This window comes from Thalassophryne amazonica, chromosome 14 (genome assembly GCF_902500255.1).
Source record: "Thalassophryne amazonica chromosome 14, fThaAma1.1, whole genome shotgun sequence".
NCBI classification, from domain to species: domain Eukaryota; kingdom Metazoa; phylum Chordata; class Actinopteri; order Batrachoidiformes; family Batrachoididae; genus Thalassophryne; species Thalassophryne amazonica.
The window spans coordinates 73,823,635-73,850,458 of record NC_047116.1 but is presented as its reverse complement, the minus strand read 5'-3'; the positions used below and the strand labels follow the sequence as shown (position 1 = coordinate 73,850,458).

Here is a 26,824-nt window from a genome sequence, read left to right as displayed (position 1 = left end):
AAAATGTTGTTGACAAAGAAAACCTTAAAGTCTACTTTTAGTACACAGAAAATTCACAAGATGTATCGATAAGTGGAATTGATAATGGTATTGATAGATAAAATCTTTTCAATACCCACCCCTAATCTATCGGTTACGTGATTTTGCGCCCCACGGCCATTGTGGATTACGACATGGTGGCTGCTGTGATACGCTACGTGCATTTAGCAAACAGTTACAGAAGCTTCAAAAGTGGTTAACTTCTGTGCTGTCGTCGGTTGTTCAAACAGAGGTGATAAAAATGAGGCAGTTTGCTCATTTTACAGGCTGGCAGCAGTTATTGTGCATCAAGCAGTGGAGTGTTACGAGCTTTCTAAGCGGTGCAGAGAGACCTGGGTCAGCAGAATAGGCAGAGCACATCTGAGTGCTCTGGCTATCGGCACTGTGAAGAAGCCTCACCGTTACAGGCCCGGTACTGTGCCACTGAGAGAGATCCGCTGCTATCAGAAATCCACTGAGTTGCTGATCCACAAGCTCTGGTGAGAGAAATTGCTCAGGACTTCAAGACTGACCTCCGCTTTCAGCGCTCCTCTGTGATGCTCTGCAGGAGGCCAGCGAGGCTGACCTGGTCGGCAGCTTGCAGATCAGCAGATCGGTGGATTTCTGGTAGCGATGGATCTCTCAGCGCCATGGTGCCGGGCCTGTAACCGTGAGGCTTCTTCGCACTGACAGAACCCGGCGTGCTCTTACGAGCAGGTTTGGTAACCAGCTGCTTCCTCTGAGCTTTTCCTCTGGTGGATTTACGCGCGGTCTGCTTGGTTCTGGTCATATTAAGCTTACGCTGTGAAACTGCCGGCCACTTCGTTACATCGTCATTAAATTCACTATCCGGTATAACATACAGATCCACTGAACCAACTGCTACACATAAATCACAATAAACGGCTTTATCTGAGGGTTTAATGCCTCGTAATAAGCTTTCATTCTCTCTATTTTCTTTCACAAGCCAGCTGCGTAGTAATCCACGATGGAGACAGTAACTAATCAGTCGTGATTGAAAACACTCTATAAGCTTCGCTTCTGCCCACACCCTTTTGGTCACACATGTTCACTGTTGAATTGTTTTGTTTATCAGTTTTTTGTTATTGTTGAGTCTGTGTGCTGAATAAATTATTCATTCATTCATTTAAACATCACTGAATGAGTCCTGTGGGAAGAAGAGACAGGGAAGCAGTGAGGAGAAATGAGGATGAGGGAGGTTACAGCTGGTGTTAGTTGGTGATAAACATGCTAGCTATCTGGCTAACATACTTGCAAATGTACAAGAACAGTCACTGAGTTGAGTCAGCTTTAGTTATAATTTGCATGTACAGGATATGACTTCCATGCAACATGTTGAAATAAATAGCTTCATAAATTCATGAATGTAGCGCCACATTTTTTTTTACTTTACTAGTTGCATTTCTGTAGGATTATGGAAGTGGCTGAAAAAATGAGCTACACAATGGAAATTGGTCCAGCGCAGTCTAGAGCATATTTAATACAGCAGGCTTTCAAAAACAAAAAAAACAAAACAAAAACAAAAACAAAAAAAAAAAACAGAAAAAAGAAAAGAAACAATAGAAATACAAAGTGGTATGACAAATAGGGGAGTGTGCCCTAGTAGAGCTTTATGTATTGCAAGGCCCCTGGTTGACAATTACAACTGTAACGTAGCAAGAATAACAACATGATAATCTTTTTCCTCCAAAAAACCAGACCTATGCGAGGTCTGTGAGAAAAGTATCCGACCTTTTTATTTTATGCAAAAAATATATGGATTTGATTCATATGTTTTCACGTCAGCCAAGGTTGAACCTTCGTGCGCATGCGTGAGTTTTTTCACACCTGTCGGTTGCGTCATTCACCTGTGGGCAGGCTTTGAGTGAGCACTGGTCCACCCCTCTCGTCATTTTTTCATTGCAAGGAAATGGCGGAATGATTTGGGCTTTGTTCCATCAGAATTTTTTCAGAAACTGTTAGAGACAGGCAGCTGGAAACCATTAGGAAAATTCACATGGCTTTCGGTGAAAATTTTATGGGCTTCACAGAGATTAAGAAGTGTTACTACCGCTTTAAGGACGGCCCACAATGGCGCACGGCGCGCCGCGCTCCGAGCCGCAATCGACATTTCATTTCTAAACGGATGGCTGTGTCGATCCGGGACCGTCATGTGCAATTTCTCTGGTTATCACAAGAGCTGGACATCAGCCATTTTCCGGCAGATTTCACTTTTAACAAGAGATTTTGTCATGGAAAGCCGCGCGGAGGCTTTGCACGTCATGACGGAGCCGCTGATGGAGCGAGACAAAGAACACCTCCGTTTTGGAGTGTCAGAGGACAAGTTGGAACATGCCTATCTCAGCTTTCAGTGGCTTACCAGTCGAGTGAGTATAAGAGAAATTGTGGAGAACATCAAATCCATATATTTTTTGCATAAAATAAAAAGGTCGGATACTTTTCTCACAGACCTCGTATTTCCATTCATAATTGGGACAAAGTGAAATAGCACATTTTTGAAGCACATTTTGAAACTACTTTGACGTGCAATAATTTCATAGCTGGAAATGCCAATTTGCCAGATATTGGTCAATTTCAGGCACAACCAGTACATGGAAATCAGCACTGTGAAATTAAAACATCATCTTAAAGTTCTTCATGTTTTGCGGTAAGTTTTTCTAAAGTTGCATTTTTATGCTCTTCATATCTACAACCCCAATTCCAATGAAGTTGGGACATTGTGTGAAATGTAAAAAAAATAGAATACAATGATTTGCAAATCCTCTTCAACCTATATTCAATTGAATACACCACAAAGACAAGATATTTAATGTTCAAACTGACAGACTTTTTGTTTTGTGCAAATATTTGCTCATTTTGAAATGGATGCCTGCAACACATTTAAAAAAGCTGGGACAGGGGCACCAAAAGACTGGGATTGTCATGTCCCGGCCATTTCCAGGCTTCAGCCCATATGTCCCTTCTTCATTTAGTTCTGTTCCTTTGGCATCAGCCTCGTTTTGTTAATTACCTTTTTCTTCATGTGGGGTTTTTGCTATGTTCTGATTTTTGCTTTGTCACTTTCTTCCTTTGTTACTTTTCACCTCAGTTATGTTTTAGTCTTGTTTTGTTATTGCCTCTTTCTTCACGTTTATTCAATGTTCTCATATTGCTTTGTCACTTTCTTTCTTTGTTACTTTACAGCTATGTTTTAGTTCCATTCTAGTTTATCCACAGTCTGTTTTTATGTTTCAGCATTTAGTGTTTGTTTGCTTATGTTACTGTTCTCTCTTCTGTTAAGTATTTGGGTATTTCTGTTTTTGGTTTTCAGTTTTGTTTTCTTGTAGTTCTTCTGTCTGTTCTAAGTAGGTTTATTGTAATATTTCCCATGATTCACTTATCACGTTCTTGTATGCTTTTCAGTTTTGATCAAGTTAGGGTGGTGTTCATGGTTTTCATTGTACTATCTCTTATTGTCATGTTTGTATCTGATCACCTTTCTCTTGCTCCTGCTTGTCAGTCTCTCATTGTTTCCACAGTCTTTTCCGGATCACTGCACTCTCTGTTCCGCACCTGCACTTTGTCCTCTCAGTCAGCCACGCCCCTTCATCTGTCATTCTCTTGCCCATTTGTCACCGCCCTTCTGCATCATTGGCCTCTTAGCTGTCACCTGACCATGCCCCCCTTTCCAGGCCTTTCCTCCTCCACGTGCACCTCATTTCCTGATTAACACCTGTCCCTATTTAACCTGCGTCTGTTCACTTCTTCCCCGCTCGTTCGTTGATTCCCTCACGTACTAGCTTCTTGTTTCGCTCTTGTTTTGCCAAGCCTTGTTTTTGAACTCTGTTTTGTGTTCTGGATCCTGTTTTTTGCCTCTGCTCTGACATACCTGTTTGCTCCTGTTTTGACCTTGCTTGTTCTTTGGACCACGTCTTCAGCTTAATCCTTGTCAAGTATTTTTGCTCCGTGGACTGCCTTGCTGTTAACGATCCCAAGCCTGAATAAACCACCCTTTAAGTATATTTCCTTTTGTCGAGCCTGCATTTGTGTCCTGCCCTCGTCCAGTCCTGACAGGGATAGTTGACGATTGCTCAAAGAATACCTGTTTCAACTGTGTGAAAAAATAGTCCTACAGTTTAAGAAAAATGTTTGTCAACATTCAATTGCAAGGAATTTAGGGGCACCATCCTATAGTCCATAATATAACCAGAAGATTCAGAGAATTGGAAGAACTTTCCACACATAAACAGCAAGGCCGAAAACCAACATTGAATGCCCGTGACCTTCGATCCTTCAGGTGGCACTGCATTAAAAACTGACATCATTGTGTAAAGGATCTTACCGCTTGGGCTCAGGAACACTTCAGAAAACCATTGTCAGTTAACACAGTTCGTCACTACATCTACAAGTGCAAGTTAAAACTCTACCATGCAAAGCGAAAGCCATACATCAACAACATCCAGAAATGCCACCACCTTCTCTGAGCCCGAGCTCACTTGAAATGGACAGACACAAAGTGGAAAAGTGTGCTGTGGTCTGATGAGTCCACATTTCAAATTGTTTTTGGAAATCATGGATGTCATGTCCTCCAAACAAAACAGTAAAAAGACCATCCAGATTATTACCAGTGCAAAGTTCAAAAGCCAGCATCTGTGATGGTATGGGGGTGTGTAAATTGCCCATGGCATGGACAACTTACACATCTGTGATGGCACCATCAATGCTGAATGGTACATCCAGCATGGCTTCGTAGTAAACGAGTGCGGGTACCTGCAGTCCAGACCTGCCGCCCATTGAGAATGTGTGGCACATTATGAAGCACAAAATACGACAATGGAGACCCCGGACTGTTGAACAACTGAAGTCGTACATCAAGCAAGAATGGGAAAGAATTCCACCTACAAAGCTTCAACAATTAGTGTCCTCAGTTCCCAAACGCTTATTGAGCATTGTTAGAAGGAACGGTGATGTAACACAGTGGTAAACATACCACTGTCCCAGCTTTTTTGAAACGTCTTGCAGGCATCCATTTCAAAATGAGTAAATATTTGTACAAAAACAATAAAGTTTATCAGTTTGAACATTAACTATCTTGTCTTTGTGGTGTGTTCAACTGAATATAGGTTCAAGAGGATTTGCAAATCATTGTATTCTGTTTTTATTTACATTTTACACAACGTCCCAACTTCATTGGAATTGGGGTTGTAGTATGTCAAATGTCTTCATGTTATCAGCTCAACTCAGCTCAGTCTGACTTGCATCATCGGACAACTAAGGACAGAAATCCTTCAACATACTTTAGCAGTCTCTTGCATTTCTGTGGAGCCCAGCTCACTGTTGTAGATGCTGTATCATCAGCAGGAGCCTCACAAATACACTACATAAATGCAACATTGTATTTTGCTTGAGGATTAATGGTGCCACAGTGTCACTCTGTAGAGTCCCAGTAATGTTACAACAGCATTGGAGATGACAAATGTACACATGCTCATCTACTTCTGAACGATTTCTCCGAGTTGAAAGCCAAGAACAAGTAGGGATAAGACATTTGACTGAAGTGTGAGAGGTCTCCAATCCTGGGTGGACGCATGGACTAATTCCCTTTACGTTAAAGGTGCATAAACAAAGCTTACAACATAGGAGTGCTATTGAAGTTAAATCTACTAAACATTTTCCACGAAAAATAGGAGTATAGCAATAACAACATTGCATAAACATTGTATATTCCATTGTAGGTACGTTGTGTTACAGCATTGTGGCAGCGCTACACATTGACACTGCTGAATTTTTGATACCTAATGTTTCAACAACCAGCATATTAAGTTCATATTAAGTTACCCCAATGTTGTAGGTCCGTAAAATTGACATGTTTTCCAGAAGCCCCATTGTTATGCTACAGTTATATTATGGGTATGTAATGTGTCTACAATTATGCTACGGTTGTTGTGCACAATACACATAGTACAAACCCACTTGAATGCAGAATTGTTAGTTGAGTTAGGCCATTCATACTGAAACCAGCCACTAAGGGGCGAGACAGACAATTTGCACTCACTTTCACTCACTGTCATGTTGTTCAACTTGTCCAACAATATGCAACAGGCAACAAATTAAACTTTATGCACATCTATATAAGGATGTGGACCTGGTAGAGTAAAAACGACAATAGGATACAGTATAGATAATGAATTGACTGAGAGTGTGTTCTGTGAGTTAAGTGATTCTGTTTCTATATTTTGCAATGAAGCCTTCACAATAGGAACAGTGTCTGTGCCCAAAGCCCCCCCCCCCCCCCCCCAAAAAAACCCTTAATAAAAAAAAAAAAAAAATCTATTTTAACACATTTTTCACATTTTGAATTGTGTATTGAAGCCAGTTATGATTTGAGAGTGTTTTGGTGTCTGTAAAACTTTGTGGTAAGATAAAGCACACATAAAACATTCACATGAATAATGCATGTAGAACATGTGCACGACTTGCACGCGTGCGCGCACGCGCGCACACACACACACACACACACACACACACACACACACACACACACACACACACACACACACACACACACGTGAAGTGAAGGCAGCAGTTAATCCACTTACCTCCACACTGCTGGTCGTTATCAAAACCAGATGCAGGCAGAATGACTGCAGAGAGCAGAAGGACACAGCATGAGACACACACACACACACACACACACACACACACACACACACACACACACACACACATACACACACACACACACACACACATACACCATGAGGGTCTTATCCACTGGAACATTAGGCGAGTGAACACATGGACAGAAAAAAACAAAAATACTAAATGACACATTGAAATGTTTTCATGGAATCCATCACTCCATCAAATTTAACCTCTTCATTTGACACCAGGACATTTATGTACAACTATACCGAGACACAACTCCACAAATTCAATAAGGAAAGATGAAGGGAGCAGGAAGTGTGTGCGTGTGTATGTGTGTTTTAACTGCAGTACCACATTTCCTGATTAATTTTGCCCTAATTTTTCAGCTTCCCCGCAGTCGCTTCCCCTCTGTGAGTGACCTTAATAACTCCATCCATTGCCTCATCGAAATCTGCAATAAAATTAGATGTGATTTGATGTTGTGACAACTCATTAATATTAATGGCCTTGGTCAGGTCTCATTAGGTATTCTGAGCCTGGAGAGGCTGATGCTGGCAGGTCATGAAAGATCATTTCAGGAAAAACTTTTTGAGGCTGTCATCAGCACAACAAGGTGCACTGAGGCCAACAAGGGCACACGCCAATGTTATGGAACTGCATGGGCTTAATTAGTTAATTAGACAGAAGCTTGTGTGTTTTGTGTTCAAAGAAAACACGAAATACACACAAGGAATTTTTGTGTATTTGTGCATGGAGGTGAACACTGTGAACGCCATTGGTGAACATAACACATGACTACAACATGATACATTCACAATGTGATGCCAACAGTGACAGACAATATCATGACAAAAATCATACAATTGACAGATGGACTGTGTGAATATAAAGCCCCTGTCACACATAGCATGAAGGTGGAGGAACCATGCCCAACATCAGCAAATATTGCCATAATCCGACGCAGTCAGGAGAAAAGAGGCGTGGTCAGCCATGGTCAGCCGTGGTCCGAACGTATCCAGACTGCTTCGTGCACACCTGCAGGATGCAGCAGCCCAAACATATTTTAGACAACAGTCAGATGACACAGACTGCTGTCAGACAGTACCGACGTTTGGAGCTGTCACTCACCCAATTACTCACCCACGCAATCAAATCTCCGCTCATCCTCACATTCCCAGCGCTAAACTGACCTCTCATCAGTGAGTGTCTCACATGACGGAGTGCGCACGTGTATGCGCTTAGAACAGGTGATCCGAGTGATGAGTGTGTGTCCACTCAGATGTGCATGTGTGTTCACAATCGCTGAACGAGCTGCTACCTGTCCCCACATGCACGTGTGCCTATGTGTGTAGAACAGCTGATCAAAGCAGTGTGTGAGTGTGTGGCCGAAATGTTCGCTCAGCTGCGTGTATATGTCTTCAACATGTGCATGTGGGGTGCACGTGCACATGCGTGCATGCACAAGCACAGGAGCTGTCCATCCAGAGAGCGCACAAACAGGCTGACAGCTGTCAGTGATCACCTGCTGTTGTACAGTTTGGTGAAAAATCCCTTTAGGTGTTTGATCAGTATATACTTGCATTGCTGGATTTTATTTGTCCAGCTGGACTCTGTAACTGCTGTTGAACTGTGCTGGCAGTGTGCCAACTTCATACATGTGCGCAACTTTCAGATGTAGCCAGTGGAATTTCTCTTTTCTCTTTTTTAAACTCTTTTTTGTTGTCATTTTACTTTAAACACATCTTAACATAACTGTAGTTGGATTATGGTTGTGGGACGGCACTTCACATGGGATTTATTCATACCAGAGATGGATTATGTATTTGTCAGCTGATCAATGTTGCCAGCACACAGCACAGTCGGTGAAAGGGACTTGACCAGCTGTCTGCGCTGTGGAACGCGAGGTATCGGAGGTGAGTTACATGTTTATTTATGTTGTCATGTGCTGAGCAAACATTTTCACATCATACCTGCTACAGACTTAGGAGGTGAACGTGTAATCATACGTGCGTTACGGGGTGACATACCATTCAGCTGCATTGCTGGGTGCTGCAATGAGTCTCTGATGCGTGCACAGTGCCACATACATGTTATTACATAACATTTCCTTTGCGGTCCCTAGCCGGGGTCCAGTGGAGGTGGACAAATGTGGCACAGCATGTTGGCAGGCTGTGACTGATTGATCTCAGAGCTCAATCAACTGTGATCAATTTGTTTCAGATGCTGTTTTGATGCTGTCAGAATATGTAAATTGCAGTCAGATGGTCCTCAAACTGCACATAGACCCCCGTCGGATAGGTGTTCCATCTCGATGGTGCATGGAGGGTTTTGAACACGTACATCACACTCGGGGCCACCAGCCGATTTTTACCAACTGTGTGGACTTCCGCAGATGGCTGTCAGAACGTTTTGGAACTGAATCCGACACTTTTCGTATGTGCGCCGATTCATAATTCTGATGCCATTCTGCGTGATTCCGGCTACGTGTGACAGGGGTGTAAGTCTCCACAAAAAACAAGTTTGAGAGGGGAAAAAATTGAATGGCATCCTCAGGGATTGTAGGAAATTGTGAGGGAAATCTTACACTGGATTCTGGGGCTTGTCTACTTGAAAACTGATTATTTAACAAATAATTAAGAGATCAATTAATTATGAAAACAATCATTAGCTGTGAAATGATGAACAAGATATGTGTAGCACAGGACTGGAGACTCAGAAGATATTATTATTAATAATAATAATTATAATAATAGACTAATAAGATATTATTAATAATGCTAACACTTCTATTGTAACAGTCTTTATTTTTACTTAATTTTCTTTTGTGTTCATCTTCCCTACATGATTAAAAAGCAGATTTAACTGAAAATCAGTCAAGCATTTGAATGTATGAACGTACTGTATATAGCTGTACAATTTGTCAACAAGAGCCATTAAATGTAAGAACACCAGGGACCACTCTGAATGGGGCAGGGGGCATGTATTTTGGTGGTGGGGGATTGTGCACGGGGGTGTGCACAGCGAGGTGGGTGCGGACCATATGTATGTGCAGGGGTTCACCAGACTACATGGCCATATATATATATATACTGCCCCTCCCTGAGCCTGGTTCTGCTGGAGGTTTCTTCCTGTTAAAAGGGAGTTTTTCCTTCCCACTGTCGCCAAGTGCTTGCTCACAGGGGGTCGTTTTGACCGTTGGGGTTTTTACGTAATTATTGTATGGCCTTGCCTTACAATATAAAGTGCCTTGGGGCAACTGTTTGTTGTGATTTGGCGCTATATAAATAAAATTGATTGATTGATTGATTGATTGATTTAAATGTCTATATTTGGCCTAAAATATGACATTATCTGTAGGAATTCAGTAAAGCATGTAATAAAAATGGAGAGTTTAGCATAAATTTGCTTAATGCAGGCCGTCCTTAAATACGGAGTCACAGGCCTCAGTGGCTGTGACTGGACAGACAGCATTCAAAATACCAATTTTCATATTTAGCTGCATTGTGTGCAGTGAGAGTACTGTGAAAAGTATCAAGAAAAGTTCTGCACTGTTCAAAGAGTTTTTAGCAATGGGCGACGGGAAAGATTTGCATGGTGTTTCACCCGACGAGTTCGCGAAGCTTCCCATGCATAAATTTATTAACTACACAGATGTATAATAAAACAAATGGTGACTGGTTTATCGGGCAACATAATGGTGTCACCCTGAGGGATCATTGTTGCCCAAGGCCGTTGGGGACACCATTATGTTGCCCTCCAAACCAGTCACTATTTGTATATTGTTGAATGATTTGCTGGTATCAGCTGTGTGTGTACTGCATTTAGGTGATATTTAAGACTTGAAGTACTCCGCTGATAAGAAAATTCAGCTTTGCAGTGGCTGTAAATAACTTTGGTTCTGTCAACTACGCCATCTGGAAGCACTTTAAAATGAAAATGGCCATGTAAAATCTCCGTACCCGTCTCCACGTTGGTTGGTTTATCCCCCAATTCTTTTCTTTTCCGGTGTTGGGGACTCGTCACACCGGTTCCTGTGAGCACGGCAGCAGTCAGTGACAAACTTGCAAAACAAAAGCCTGTGAGCAACAGACTCTTACAAAAAAAACAAACAAAAAAACGTTAACGTGCGATAAAAAAAATGTCATCATTAATTAATTAGTGATGACATTTAACGCAATAATAACACATTAACTTGCCCAGTTCTACTAACAATATATATATTCTGCAATGGGTACAATCATCGTCGACAACAGTGGCCAGATGCCAAACAATGTACCAGGCTAAGCATATAAACAGGTTTGGCTAAGCTCGGTGAGTCTGAGGTGGCTAACAAAAACAAACAGAGGTCTTTATTCCTGCTTTCTATTGTTGTCCTCTTATAACTGGGTCTTCATTCAGTCTTGCGACATATTACCCAAGAGTGAACTCACGCATCATTGTAATACGGCCGATTAAACATATTCTTTTTAAACCTGAATGGCACTGAATGCACAATAACACAGTTTTAGCAGAGACACAGGCCACTACCATTGAAAACATGAGAAGAAACCATTACACTCTTAGGGATCTGAACATTATACATCCTTGCCAAAACTCCAAGGGACTGTGGTACTTCACAGGGCAAAGGCAGCTTATTTAATGAACTCTTTAAACCATTATTATTAACTAACTTGATCAAGAGAGAAGATGAGGTTCACAGACTGTATATCTGTGGTCAGGATCTGTGTGTCACTGCTCAGATGACAGCGATCAATTGCAATGAACGTATATTACCTCTGTGGTAATTAATCAGAGTTACACTGTGATGCTGGTAAAAATGAAAACTTTTTTAGAAGCTGGGGAAAGTAGAAGCTTACAGCTAAAGGAGTGATGGAAGAAGATGTGAATAAAAGCCCTCTTAACCACCAGACAGGCAAAATATCTCTGAAGTTACTTTGAAGTCAGACCACTACAAGCTGGACACATTTTACTCAGTAAAGTCTGCATTAAAATTCATTAGAGTTTGACCATTTATTAAAGTTAGTAGATTCATGCTGGTCAGTTTTTAATGAATTATGGGATACTGCAGGCTTCAAACACATTAAATTAAATATTGTAATTACACAAGTGCTGCAACCAAATGCTATGATCAGCGTGCTGCATTAGGACCCCTGCAAGGGCTCTATAAGAGATTCCAAACTCACGTGCAATTTTGGCTCATACGGCGCTCTGCACAATCAGAGAAGCTGAACTGGAATATTAATCCCAGGGTGGGTTGAATGTTTATTATGAGCTGAGCAAGTCACATGACTTATCACCTAGCTGCTGAGCAGCTGGTGTATGATGAGGAGCAACCAACTTCTCGAAGAAATAGCATTGTGTGGATAGAGCAGAGTGATCGACATGAATCCAGGACAATGCAAATCCTAAAGGCAGATGTAGCTTTTCTGGAAGATTCTGAGTCAATAGAAAAATGTTAGTGTTCTACACAAAAAGTTTCCAGCCTCATATCTGTATCGAAGTGACACTACTGACTGTCAAAGGAGAGTTTTTAATATACGAGGTCTATTAGAAAAGTATCCGACCTTATTATTTTTTCAAAAACCATATGGATTTGAATCACGTGTGATTGCGTCAGACAAGCTTGAACCCTCGTGCGCATGTGTGAGTTTTTCCATGCCTGTCGGTTGCGTCATTCGCCTGTGAGCAGGCTTTGAGTGAGGAGTGGTCCACCCCCTCGGTGGATTTTCATTGTCAGGAAATGGTGGAATGATTTAGGCTTTTTTTCCATCAGAATTTTTTATAAGGAGTGTTACTGTTGCTTTAAGGACGGCCCCCAGCGGCTGTGGGGCGCGCCGCGCTCCAAAGCCGCCATCGACAGGCTGAATGACCATTTCATTTCTAAATGGATGGCTGTCTGGATCCGTGACCATTGTGTGCCATTTCTCGGGTTATCACAAGAGCTGGACATCAACCATTTTCCAGCAGATTTCACTTTTAACAAGAGATTTTGTCATGGAAAGCCGAGCGGAGGCTTTGCGCGTCACGATGGATTCGCTACTGGAGCGAGACAAAACCACCTCCGTTTTGGTCTCACAGGACGGCTTTGAGATGGCGTTCAGACAGCTGTCGGTGGTTTTTCCATCGACCGATTATCCGAGAAATTGTGGATGTGCCTGGACATGCGTTGCTGTGCGCCATGCGGCACCGCCGTGATGCGCGAAGCCTCCGCTCCTCTTTCCATGACAAAAACTCCTGTAACAGCGGAATGTGCCATTCATTTCTAAACTGGACGCTGTGTTTTATCCAGAACGTCGTCTGACTAGCACAGGAATTGTGAAAAGACGTGGAAATCAGCACTTTTTCGGCACATTGAGACAGACGCGCGGAGGAATTCCACGCGTCGCGGCGGTGTCGCATGGCACAAAGCTGTCTGAACACCATCTCAAAGCCGTCCTGTGAGACCAAAACGGAGGTGGTTTTGTCTCGCTCCAGTAGCGAATCCATCGTGATGCGCAAAGCCTCCGCTCAGCTTATCATGACAAAATCTCTTGTTAAAAGTGAAATCTGCCAGAAAATGGTTGATGTCCAGCTCTTGTGATAACCAGAGAAATGGCACACGATGGTCACGGATCCAGACAGCCATCCGTTTAGAAATGAAATGGTCGTTCAGCCTGTCGATGGCAGCTTCGGAGCGTGGCGCGCCCCACAGCCGCTGGGGGCTGTCCTTAAAGCGACAGTAACACTCCTTATTCTCTACCAAACCCGTAATATTTTCACCGAAAGCCAGATAAATTTTTCTAATGGTTTCCAGCTGCCAGTCTCTAACAGTTTCTGAAAAAATTCTGATGGAAAAAAGCCTAAATCATTCCACCATTTCCTGACAATGAAAATCCGCCGAGGGGGTGGACTACTCCTCACTCAAAGCCTGCTCACAGGCGAATGACGCAACCGAAAGGAGTGGAAAAACTCACGCATGCGCACGAGGGTTCAAGCTTGTCTGACGCAATCACACGATTCAAATCCATATGGTTTTTGAAAAAAATAATAAGGTCGGATACTTTTCTAATAGACCTCGTAAATGCATTGATTCACAATCTCACTATATTACACTGTATCTCATTTAAAATACACTTTAAAAATAAAAAAAGAAATTTTTGTTGACAGAAAATCTAGAAAGTTATCCATGACACACAAGACTATTTTTTTATGTTAATGGCGCTTCATGGTCACTATGCACAATGTACATGACATTGAGATAAGTGAATGTCTCCACAAGTTTAACACTTTCAACATGTGTAGTACAGATACCCTTCTTGTGATGGAGTCCAGGAAATCATTAAAAGCCTTGATTTTTTTATCTTGATCCTGGACTATCACAAACCCAGATACTACAATTCCTCACTTAGCTTTTCAAGTGCTGCAACCAGGCTATCCATAGAATCCACAAAGATCCCAGCATTGTCTGCAAAGTCAAGGTCAGTAAACCTTTCCTCACCAACAACACCTAAGTCTGGTTTTAATATTGTTCAATATTTAATATTTTGCACACTGAAACTTACCTAAGTAGCCAAGTGCATGTTGGCTTGAAATGGTTTCCACAACCCTACCCAACACCCAGGACATGCAAGCACTGGACAGTGCAGGAACTAGTACACATCCCTGATGAACACCAGATTTCACTTGTAAAAATTCAAGACTCTCTACCTCCATAAAGCACAAACAGTATCTGTGTGCAGGCAGACAGGCTCTGTGATGTGATTTTTCTCAGTTTCAAAATGTCTTGTTTTCTAAAATAGACACCTCTCTGGTCTTCATGTTGGCTTATCCCACTCAACAACACCTTTAGTCTTTTTTCATGAAAACCTAGATTAAAACCAAGATTCAGTTTTTCAGCCCGCCCCAGAATCAAACCAAAGTATCCCTTCTTCACCCCTCCCCCTTTTAATAGGTCAAATGGCTATCTGAGAAAAAGCTGCATATATGCAGGGTTCAGATGCGAAACTCCTTTTTTTGATTTCTGGAGAAAACTGCAGTTTCAAATTGTGATTTAAACGTAAGCACTTTCCAAAATGCACATATTTGGAAATAGTTTGTTCCAATTCTGTAATATTTTGTACACTGAAAACCCTGTCACACATAGCAAGAATGTGCAGGAACCTGCCCGACACGGCAAATATTGCCATAATCCGATGCAGTCGGGAGGAAAAGAGGTGTGGTCAGCAGTGTCAGAACGCATGCAGATTACCTCGTCCACGCCTGCACGATGTCCAAACTGTCTGGATGACAAAGATGGGACCGGAGTGGGAGGGAGCACTGTGTTCCTCATGCACATGCAAGTGCGCAACACGCGTGGGGCTGAAATTATCACTCAGCTGTTTGTCTGTGTGTGCTGCAAAAGCCACTAAGCGCGCGCGCGCGCAGGGGGCACGTGCACGCGTGCCACTGAACAGCTTCACTGAAAGTTTGCTGGCAGTGAGCCATGCTGTCCCATGCATCAGATCAAGCCTTTCCAGGGAACATTAATTTCTTTTTTCTTTTTTTCATAGAGTATCTCGTCAATAGTTTTACATCCTCATTGAAGACAACTTTGGATGCTGTAGCTCCTCTGAAAAAGAGAGCTTTAAATCAGAAGTGTCTGACTCCATGGTATAACTCACAAACTCGCAGCTTAAAGCATCATAACCCGTAAGTTGGAGAGGAAATGGCGTCTCACTAATTTAGAAGATCTTCACTTAGCCTGGAAAAAGAGTCTGTTGCTCTATAAAAAAAAGCCCTCCGTAAAGCTAGGACATCTTACTACTCATTACTAATTGAAGAAAGTAAGAACAACCCCAGGTTTCTTTTCAGCACTGTAGCCAGGCTGACAAAGAGTCAGAGCTCTATTGAGCCGAGTATTCCTTTAACTTTAACTAGTAATGACTTCATGACTTTCTTTGCTAATAAAATTTTAACTATTAGAGAAAAAATTACTCATAACCATCCCAAAGACGCATCATTATCTTTGGCTGCTTTCAGTGATGCCAGTATTTGGTTAGACTCTTTCTCTCTGATTGTTCTGTCTGAGTTATTTTCATTAGTTACTTCATCCAAACCATCAACATGTCTATTAGACCCCATTCCTACCAGGCTGCTCAAGGAAGCCCTACCATTATTTAATGCTTCGATCTTAAATATGATCAATCTATCTTTATTAGTTGGCTATGTACCACAGGCTTTTAAGGTGGCAGTAATTAAACCATTACTTAAAAAGCCATCACTTGACCCAGCTATCTTAGCTAATTATAGGCCAATCTCCAACCTTCCTTTTCTCTCAAAAATTCTTGAAAGGGTAGTTGTAAAACAGCTAACTGATCATCTGCAGAGGAATGGTCTATTTGAAGAGTTTCAGTCAGGTTTTAGAATTCATCATAGTACAGAAACAGCATTAGTGAAGGTTACAAATGATCTTCTTATGGCCTCAGACAGTGGACTCATCTCTGTGCTTGTTCTGTTAGACCTCAGTGCTGCTTTTGATACTGTTGACCATAAAATTTTATTACAGAGATTAGAGCATGCCATAGGTATTAAAGGCACTGCGCTGCGGTGGTTTGAATCATATTTATCTAATAGATTACAATTTGTTCATGTAAATGGGGAATCTTCTTCACAGACTAAGGTTAATTATGGAGTTCCACAAGGTTCTGTGCTAGGACCAATTTTATTCACTTTATACATGCTTCCCTTAGGCAGTATTATTGACGGCATTGCTTAAATTTTCATTGTTATTGTAGTTATTGTACTTGGCCCCACAAATCTTAGAAACATGGTGTCTAACCAGATCCTTACTCTGGATGGCATTACCCTGACCTCTAGTAACACTGTGAGAAATCTTGGAGTCATTTTTGATCAGGATATGTCATTCAATGCGCCTATTAAACAAATATGTAGGACTGCTTTTTTGCATTTACGCAATATCTCTAAAATTAGAAAGGTCTTGTCTCAGAGTGATGCTGAAAAACTAATTCATGCATTTATTTCCTCTAGGCTGGACTATTGTAATTCATTATTATCAGGTTGTCCTAAAAGTTCCCTAAAAAGCCTTCAGTTAATTCAAAATGCTGCAGCTAGAGTACTAACGGGGACTAGAAGGAGAGAGCATATCTCACCCATATTGGCCTCTCTTCATTGGCTTCCTGTTAATTCTAGAATAGAATTTAAAATTCTTCTTCTTACTTATAAGGTTTTGAATAATCAGGTCCCATCTTATCTTAGGGACCTCATAGTACCATATCACCCCAATAGAGTGCTTCGCTCTCAGACTGCAGGCTTACTTGTAGTTCCTAGGGTTTGTAAGAGTAGAATGGGAGGCAGAGCCTTCAGCTTTCAGGCTCCTCTCCTGTGGAACCAGCTCCCAATTCAGATCAGGGAGACAGACACCCTCTCTACTTTTAAGATTAGGCTTAAAACTTTCCTTTTTGCTAAAGCTTATAGTTAGGGCTGGATCAGGTGACCCTGAACCATCCCTTAGTTATGCTGCTATAGACTTAGACTGCTGGGGTTTCCCATGATGCACTGAGTGTTTCTTTCTCTTTTTGCTCTGTATGCACCACTCTGCATTTAATCATTAGTGATTGATCTCTGCTTCCCTCCACAGCATGTCTTTTTCCTGGTTCTCTCCCTCAGCCCCAACCAGTCCCAGCAGAAGACTACCTCTCCCTGAGCCTGGTTCTGCTGGAGGTTTCTTCCTGTTAAAAGGGAGTTTTTCCTTCCCACTGTCGCCAAGTGCTTGCTCACAGGGGGTCGTTTTGACCGTTGGGGTTTTTACGTAATTATTGTATGGCCTTGCCTTACAATATAAAGCACCTTGGGGCAACTGTTTGTTGTGATTTGGCGCTATATAAGTAAAATTGATTGATTGATTGATTTTTTGCTCACTTCAGCAGCACAACACAACTTTGGACACCAAGATGATTGGATTATCACATGGGATTCATTTTTGCATTGTTCATTCCAGCAGACAGCAGCTGGGTGAGAGGATTTTAACCACAGGTTGTGGTCCCAGCTCCATGTCCACACTGCGCTCCTGGACCGCTGTTGGAGGTGAGATTCATGTTTATTAATGCTGTCACAGCCTCGCGCAACAGTTCCATGTCATATCTCCTACAGACTTAGACTGTGATCATATATTACAGGCCACTATGATCCGTTCAGCTCCAAGCCTGACACGTGCAATGACGCATTACTGCGCACCAAGGAGAGGCGCAGCTTCCTGTGTTACATACAGATGTGATGGAGACAATAGTTCACATTATTTACGCCGCCCATGGGAAGGAATGGACAAATATCTGTACTGTAAGGTCTATTGTGGATATAACAGCCTGTTCAGATTTGCGGCGGCATGCGGATAGTACCGCACTCTGCTTTTGGTCTGATAGCCGCTGTTCACATTCACAGTACATGATAATAATTCATAATTATTATCAAGATGAAGTGTGCCACATACATATCAACAGTTCCTTTGCACTCCGGGGTGGGGGGCATTATTCTATTATTATACGTGGCACGTGCAGGTCATACCGGCCAGATCCATCTCAAGGTTCCCTCGTATGCACTCAAATCATTTTGGATCCTGTTTTCCCTCCATCAGATTATGTAAATTGCAGTGAGATGGTCCTCAGATTGCACATGGACCACCGTTATACATGTCCCATCTCGACGGTGCCGGGAGGGTTCTGAACATGTGCATCACACTGGTGGCCGCCGGCCTATTTTGACCAACTGTGTGGACTCTCGCAGATGGCTGTCAGAGCATTTTGGAACAGAAACCCAACACTTTTCGGATGTGCGCCAATTTGTCATTCTGATGCCATTCTGTGTGATTCTGGCTATGTGTGACAGGGGTATGAGAGTTGCTTCAGTAGCCAATTGCTTGTTGACCTCATCTAAAAATTTCTCAGTTTGGAGACACTGGGTTTTGTATTTGAATCCCTCATATATGGATATATATTAATCTGACCACAGTCATTGCTGGAGGCATTCTTAGACACTAAATGTCATTTTTGGGAATATTTCTCAAAACAGCCGCTGTCCACTGCCTTGATAAAAATAAATAATAATAATAAATCAACAGCACTGCAGTGAGAACCCAGCTGACAATTTCACATATTCACAACATGAAAACAATATGACAGGCTGGTTGTTTTAACATTAGAAAGCAGCGCATTTTGTAGACTCCTCAGCATATCACTTCAGTGTAACAGGAAACATTAATACAACTTTATTTAGATAACATTAGACAATACAATATACAAAAGACAACTTTGTTTTTTTGCACTTTCTGCTGCTCACAGTTGGTCACAACAGCAGTTCTAGCAGAGATCTGCACAAAGTGGCCTCGCTGTTCCAATACTTTTAGAGGGAAGTATGTGTTATGTGAAAGCTGGTTGACTCACCTGGAATTTCGTTGCAGTCTCGGTGCTGAGTGCTGTTGCCAACACAAGGGATGTTGCCCTGAGCTCCACATGCGCGATTCCTCATCTGCAAGCCTGAATCATCACAGGCTGACCACAGTGACCAGGCCATCCAGCCACCTAAGCACAGAAAGAAGTCAGTCAGTACCATGAAGCAGGGGTGCAGAAAAGGGGAGAATAAGGAGAAGGATTCTAGGGACCCATGATTGACAGGGGCCCAGAGAGGCCCCTAATACAATTATAATACTGACACAATAATATGACCAGCCCAGTCTCACGTTCTTTTTTTTTTTCATGCTTCCGTCACGAAATTATTCAAATTTTAGTGACGGGGTATTTTTTTTAACTCACCATTACTAACCCTACTCCTACCCCCAACCCTACCCCCCCCGCTTCACTTTTAATTTCATACAGCCATCACGGAATGTATTAGAATGAATTTGTGCTGCCGTGACAAAAATGTGGCACTTTTCGTCACAATATCACGAACCAATAGATTAATGTATATTTCGTGCTGCTGAATCACGACATGCTGTGAGACTGGATTGAATATGACAGTCATAAACTTACAATCACACAAATATTTTATTTACAGTGCATTGGCAACACTAAGTTTATTTGTTTTGGAAGCATTTCTTAATGTTCACCCCCCCACCTCTGTATTTACATAAAATGGTTCAGTCCACCTTCTCCCTCAGACTGCTGCAGAAACTTTCACAGACGAGTGGAGGATGAGAGGCAAGACAGCTCAGAGAACTCAGAGAGCAAAAAAAAAGAAAAAGAAAAAGAAAAAGAAAAACGTTAGACAGGAGAAAGAAAAATGCTTATTTAGGGTCTCCTACTTTCTCTGCCCCTGACCAAGGCAGCGTCTACATCTGGAGTTGGTCCTCGGGTGCCTGACTGTGGCTACCCACTGCTCCTAGTGGTTGGATTCATTCATTCATTCATTCATTCGATCGATCGATCGATCAATCAATCAATCAATCAATCAATCAATCAATCAATCAATCAATCAATCAATCAATCTATCTATCTATCTATCTATCTATCTATCTATCTATCTATCTATCTATCTATCTATCTATCTATCTATCTATCTATCTATCTATCTATCTATCTATCTATCTATCTATCTATCTATCTATCTATCTATCTGCCTGCCTGCCTGCCTGCCTGCCTGCCTGCCTGCCTGCCTATCAATCTACCTATCTGTCTGAAGAAGCGAATGGTCGACAATATATCACCCAGTTCTTTCATCGGCAAGGTGGGTCTGTGATGGAAAGTTTTGGAATGTTAGCCTGTTGTCTGTTCCTAACTTTGTCCATAAGATAGCTCACCTTTCTCCCCATGTTAGGTCATATTTCTGAAGAAAACTCTGTATTTGTACATTTCACTGTTGTTTTAGTAAAATTATCAATGCAGGCAAATGTTTAGTAAGCTGTTCTGCTCAAAAATGAGTCATGTTCTGTACAGACACGTTAGGAGCAGCAGCATGTCTGTCAGCCAAACACATGAACAGGCCCAGGAACCCCTGAGGTGACCAGCTGTGTGTTGAATTAACTGATTATTATGGAAAAAAAAACAAAACAAAAAAAAACATTAAGGAATAAAAAAAAATGTTGTGAAATAAAATAAGCCTATAGTCTGTATTTATTTCAGAATGATTTTAATGGTTTAAAAAACATCAGCTACCACAGAAATATAATATTTGGTCAGTAGTTTGTGACTGTCACCCCCTGCTTTGCAGTAATGAACAGAGAACTTTCTAGTGTGTGCAGACTAGGTGAATGGTCTCAATCAATCAGAGAAATGTTTACATTTTCTGGAAATCAGACAATTAAATAGCGACAACCAGCCTCTAGAGTCTAGAGTCTAGAGTATCAGTTTTGCAGCAAATAATTTAATCTAAATGAATTTCATTGTATTTTCAGTGCTTCCTCTACCAAATAACTGTCAAATAAAATTTTTCTTTTCTTTTCAATATGGGAATGATAGTCAAAAATATCATTAAAATGCAGTTTTATGCAAAATGGCATCAAACGGGGGGCCCAGTAACATTTGTTTCATGGGGCCCAAAATCCTTGTTGGTGCCCTTGCCATGAAGTGTCATTAAACAGATGACCTGGAAATAGGCTTGTGAATCTCATCACTGACAACGATTCGATACACACCTCGATGCACTACCAGCGATACAATACATACATACATGCATACATACATGATGATACTGATGATACAATGCAATACAATTCACCCCTGTTCCTGATTCAATGCTATTTGATATGTATTTGATGGCGATCCAATTCCTCACAATGTGTTATGATGCGATGTGGTGCGATATGATGCGATTCAACATGATGCAAAGAAATGATACCAAAAATTTAAAGAGAAAATAAGAAGCTGCAATTCAGTGTGGTACTATGGTATTCTTCTTCTTCTTCTGATAGTACTAGAGGCAGAGGATTTGTTTTACTCTTTTTGAGCAGCAAATTTACTAGAATCAACAATTGGTTCCCTCATATTTGGAAACTGTTTCATCACACTGTCAGAAATTAAACAGTACAGTAAACAGTAAGACAACATCAATCTCAATGAGTGACTAAAGTGAGTCACTCAGTGATAGAGTACCGCCTTGGCAAAAATAATCTGAGATGCTCTCTCACCAGTTCTGGAGCAGCGGCGGCCGTATCAATACCGTTTAGCAGCACGGCGTTCTTTACAAATGACCTGCGTCTTATCAAGTTTCCCATCTTTTTTAAAAAAGCCAAAGTATCTCCAAACGCCTGATTTAAATGTTTTAGGTGCGCCAAAAACCTCCTCCAACTGCTTGTTGCTGTTCTCACGGACCTCCATGTTTGTTGTGGTAGAAATGTGCTTTCTGGCTTCTGTCCGTGCTCAAAACTAAACACGAAGCAGTGATGGTGCATTCAATGTGCCTTGGAAAAAAATCGATGCAAGCACGCAGCGAGCGATGCATCACGATTTCACCCATCAATTGAATCGATGTACACCGAATGAATCTATACACTCACATCGCGCACGTTTGTATCTAGATACCGATTCGTATTAATTAATCTCCACATGCCTACCTGGAAAGCAACACACTGTCAGCAACTCTCCTGTCAATCCAAACTGCCTAAAAACAGCAAAAAGTGTGTGTGATGTAAGCAGGATTGGAAGTGTCAACCTGCAAAGGTTTAGTGGTCATGGTAGTCTCCTGAGCCAAGCTTTAAGGTTGTCTCCCTGCAGCGGGGGACTGAGCTGTAAACAAAGTAAGAACGACTCAAGAGCAGAGCAGAAAGCCCATTTCTCAGCTGCTCCTTCCAAGCCATGCACCTGCTGTACTCCTTCATCCCACAATGGAGTGAACACAGGCAACTGAAAGGGTGACAAAAAGCCACCTTATTCTTCAGGGTGCTCCGAAGTGTGCAGTTTTGTCAGAGAAGATTAGAGGACTTTATGATGAAGCTGGTTCTTTTACTTTTCCTATCGGTCTGTGTTTCACTGTCAGCCTCATTCTCAACTATTTGCTCTTCCGGTGCACCAACATCAAGACAAAGATGTTTAATAACTGAGCATCACTACAGCAAGCATTATTCGGTTCATCTTTCCAGATTTATTTATGCTGATTGAAGGTTATGGCACCGTACAGTCAGAAGGAACATCGCCGGCCTGACACCCCTCATTAGTATTCCATCCCAGCGTTCCAGCCTGAGATCCTCCATTACTGAGAAAGAGTTTAATCAAATGACCTGTGACTACAACATCAAATGTCACTCTGACTGACAGCCCATCTTTGCCTAATTACACATGCAGACAAGGGGGTGGCAGGGAGAGGACCCCGACAGATGACCGACAATGTGCCTGTCAATAAATGAATGGATGAGGAGATGGACCAGCACCAGTGTGGTTGCTTGTGTGGTAGTTGCCAGTCAATGCAGCCCTAAGGGGCCATGTTCATCCATGTCAAACAGGAAAACATGATTCTGATGTAGGAGACTGAACATTGCACCAGAGGAAGCAAAAGGCAATTAGCAGCCGACTGTAAGTGTCACTTTTACTGTGAATGACAGCTGGACTAATTCAAAAGGAAACGCGACTCTGAAACAACTACTTAATTTGGCCCACAGTCATTTGTAGGACAAGATCCCCAGAGCCCACACTGACACACATTCAGGAAAGCATGAACACATTTCAGCAACAAAACATCTGTTTCAGTGCAATTAGACGTTTTACAGAATCTCAAAAAAAGTTCAACTTGCAGGAAGGTTTTATAAATATTTTAGTGTCCTTGTGGGAACAGATTGAGAGTGTGGGTGCAGAGAAACAGAGGCCATTGTTGTGCATCTGACATCTCAACATCGCAGGGTGCAAGACTTTGGAGGAATCAAGATTGGTTGTAGCACAATAGTGGTTTGTGCTATGGCTCACCAAAAAGGTCTGTTCTTAATTGGGCTTATAATTTTGACCCTGGCAGTTTTTATGAAATAATTTTGTTACTGTGTACAACGTAAACAATGCAACATCCAAAATAAAAATATGATGTTTAGAAATGCTGCGTGGAAATTTCTGAAGAAAGTATAACATTTCATAGGGGTGGCTAATAATTTCATCCACATATGTAAAATAAATCAATAGGGCTGTCCATAAAGTATAGGTCCTTTTTATTTTTTTCAAAAACTATATGGATTTATTTCATATGTTTTTACGTCAGACATGCTTGAACCCTCGTGCGCATGTGTGAGTTTTTCCACGCCTGTCGGTGACGTCATTCGCCTGTGAGCACTCCCTGTGGGAGGAGTCGTCCAGCCCCTCGTCGGAATTCCTTTGTCTGAGAAGTTGCTGAGAGAATGGCACTTTGTTTGATCAAAATTTTTTCTAAACCTGTGAGACACATCGAAGTGGACACGGTTCGAAAAATTAAGCTGGTTTTCGGTGAAAATTTTAACAGCTGATGAGAGATTTTGAGGTGATACTGTCGCTTTAAGGACTTCCCACAGAGCGGGATGTCGTGCAGCACTCCCAGGCGCCGTCATCAGCCTGTTTCAAGCTGAAAACCTCCACATTTCAGGCTCTATTGATCCAGGACGTCGTGAGAGAACAGAGAAGTTTCAGAAAAAGTCGGTTTCAGCATTTTATCCGGATATTCCACTGTTAAAGGAGTTTTTTTTAATGAAAGCCGTGCGGGCGGATTGCAGCATCGTCTCGCAGCCGCCGCGATGCTCCGCCACAGGAAAAACACCTCCGTTGGAAGCCTTAAGGATAAGTTGGAGCATGTCCAGCTGTTAAACAATTTCTCATATACTCACTCCACTGAAAGCCATCAAAAGCCGCCTGGATTTTACAAATGGTTATCAACACGGAGGTGTTTTTCCTGTGCCGCCGCACCGCGCCGGCTGCGTCTCGACGCGCGGACCCGTCCGCACGTCTTTCATTAAAAAACTCCTTTAACAGTGGAATATCCGGATAAAATGCTGAAACCGACTTCTTCTGAAACTTCTCTGTTCTCTCACGACGTCCTGGATCAATAGAGCCTGAAATGTGGAGGTTTTCAGCTTGAAACAGGCTGATGACGGCGCCTGAGAGCGCTGCGCGACGTCTCGCACCGTGGGAAGTCCTTAAAGCGACAGCATCACCTCAAAATCTCTCATCAGCCGTTAAAATTTTCACCGAAAACCAGCTTAATTTTTCGAACCGTGTCCACTTCGATGTGCCTCACAGGTTTAGAAAAAATTTTGATCAAACAAAGCGCCAGTCTCTCAGCAGCTTCTCAGACAAAGGAATTCCGATGAGAGGCTGGACGACTCCTCCCACAAGGAGTGCTCACAGGCGAATGACGTCACCGACAGGCGTGGAAAAACTCACGCATGCGCACGAGGGTTCAAGCATGTCTGACGTAAAAACATATGAATGAAATCCATATGGACCAAAAAGGACCTATACTTTATGGACAGCCCTCGTATATGTATCCGACCTTTTTATTTTTTCAAAAACTATATGGATTTGAATCATGTGCGCATGCATCAGCCAAGCTTGAACCTTCCTGTGTTGGAAGTCTCACAGGACAAGTTGTGACATGCCCAGCTGTTACACAATTTCTCAGATACTCACTCGACTGAAAAGCCACCGAAAGCCGTCTGAATCTTCCAAATGGTTTCCAACACGGACGTGCTTTTTGTTGGGTGCCATGAGCGGCTCCGTCCCGATGCGCGAATTCCTCCGCACGTCTTTCATGACAAAATCTCCTGTAACAGTGGAATGTGCTGCAAAAGTGCTGATGTACACCTCTTCCACAATTTCTCTGGTAGTCAGACGACGTCCCGGATCAACACAGCCTTCACTTTGGAAATGATCTGGTCATTTCAGCCTGTCGCCCTGCGCCACTGTGGGCCGTCTTTAATCCAGTTGTAATGATCCTTAATCTGTGTGACGCCCAGAGTATCTTCACCGAAAGCCGTCTGAATCTTCCGAATGGTTTCCACCTGGCTGTCTCTCACAGTTTCTGGTAAAATTTGATTCAGCGCTGCTCCAATCGCTCAGCCATTTTCCTGACAATGAAACCGACGAGGGGGGTGGACCAGTGCTCACTCAAAGCCTGCCCACAGGCGAATGATGCAACCGACAGGCGTGAAAAAACTCACGCATGCACAGGAAGGTTCAAGCTTGGCTGATGCAAGCGCACATGATTCAAATCCATATAGTTTTTAAAAAAAAATAAAAAGGTCGGATAGTTTTCTAACAGACCTCGTATATAAATAAATATATATATATATATATATATATATATATATATATACACACACACACACACACAACAGTTTCTACCCAACTGCTGTCAGAGCTATGAATGCCACTGGAACCAAATAGCCATGTCACATGCCACACTTGAAATGAGTGCAATATTTGTTAATGTGCAATATTCACTGCCACTGAAATACTCCACAGTTTTGTATGTACTTTTCCCTTTTGTGATATCTAATCTCTTTTTTGCTACTACATTCTTATAATTCATTTTTCTTTTTTAATTTGCACTCTGAACATATTTTGGAGACAAAGTCAGAGAGGAGAGATTGAGATCGGTTGGACATGTGTAGTCGAGGAACCCAGGGTATATAGGGAGAAGGATGCTGACGATGGAGTCACCAGGTAAGAGGAGAAGAGGGAGGCCAAGAGGAGGTTTATGGATGTGCTGAAGGAGGACATGCAGGTGGTTGGTGTGACAGAGGAAGTTACAGAGGACAGGGTGAGATGGAAATGACTCATCTGCTGTGGCGACCCCAAATGGGAGCAGCCAAAAGAAGAAGAAGCGCTTTGGACATACTTCATTCTTTGGTTAAATTTTATGTTTATTTTTCTTTTCTTCTCCAGACCTTTCAAGTCTGTGTGTGGTTTACTCAGGTTTATATTTGCACTGAAAGGCTTGCTCCTTACCTTCTGTTGTACATATTACAATGACAAAGAATGTCTATCTATCTATCTATCTATCTATCTATCTATCTATCTATCTATCTATCTATCTATCTATCTATCTATCTATCTATCTATCTATCTATCTATCTATCTATCTATCTATCTATCTATCTATCTATCTATCTATCTATCTAGATAAATAGACAGAGGTAAATGTTCATGTAAACATGTAAATGTGTGGGGGTACTGTGTTTTGTACCGTATTTTGTATTTCATTTTTACCATATTTTGTGTGTTGTTTTTAACTAGGTGTTTTG

The 26,824-nt window shown here is 42.0% G+C and overlaps 1 protein-coding gene across 4 annotated transcripts in view; it reads right to left on the bottom strand.

Moving 5' to 3' along the window:
* The window catches only part of sema5ba (sema domain, seven thrombospondin repeats (type 1 and type 1-like), transmembrane domain (TM) and short cytoplasmic domain, (semaphorin) 5Ba), a 945,671-nt gene that overhangs the window by 66,765 nt on the left and 852,082 nt on the right, over positions 1-26,824 (bottom strand). For 3 of the 4 annotated variants that reach the window (XM_034185844.1, XM_034185841.1, XM_034185842.1), the window contains one exon: positions 19,080-19,217. In XM_034185844.1, coding sequence (XP_034041735.1) covers positions 19,080-19,217 — 138 coding nt within the window. Of the gene's footprint in view, positions 1-6,617; positions 6,663-19,079; positions 19,218-26,824 lie in introns of all 4 variants that reach the window. The other variant, XM_034185845.1, reaches the window with a different exon arrangement.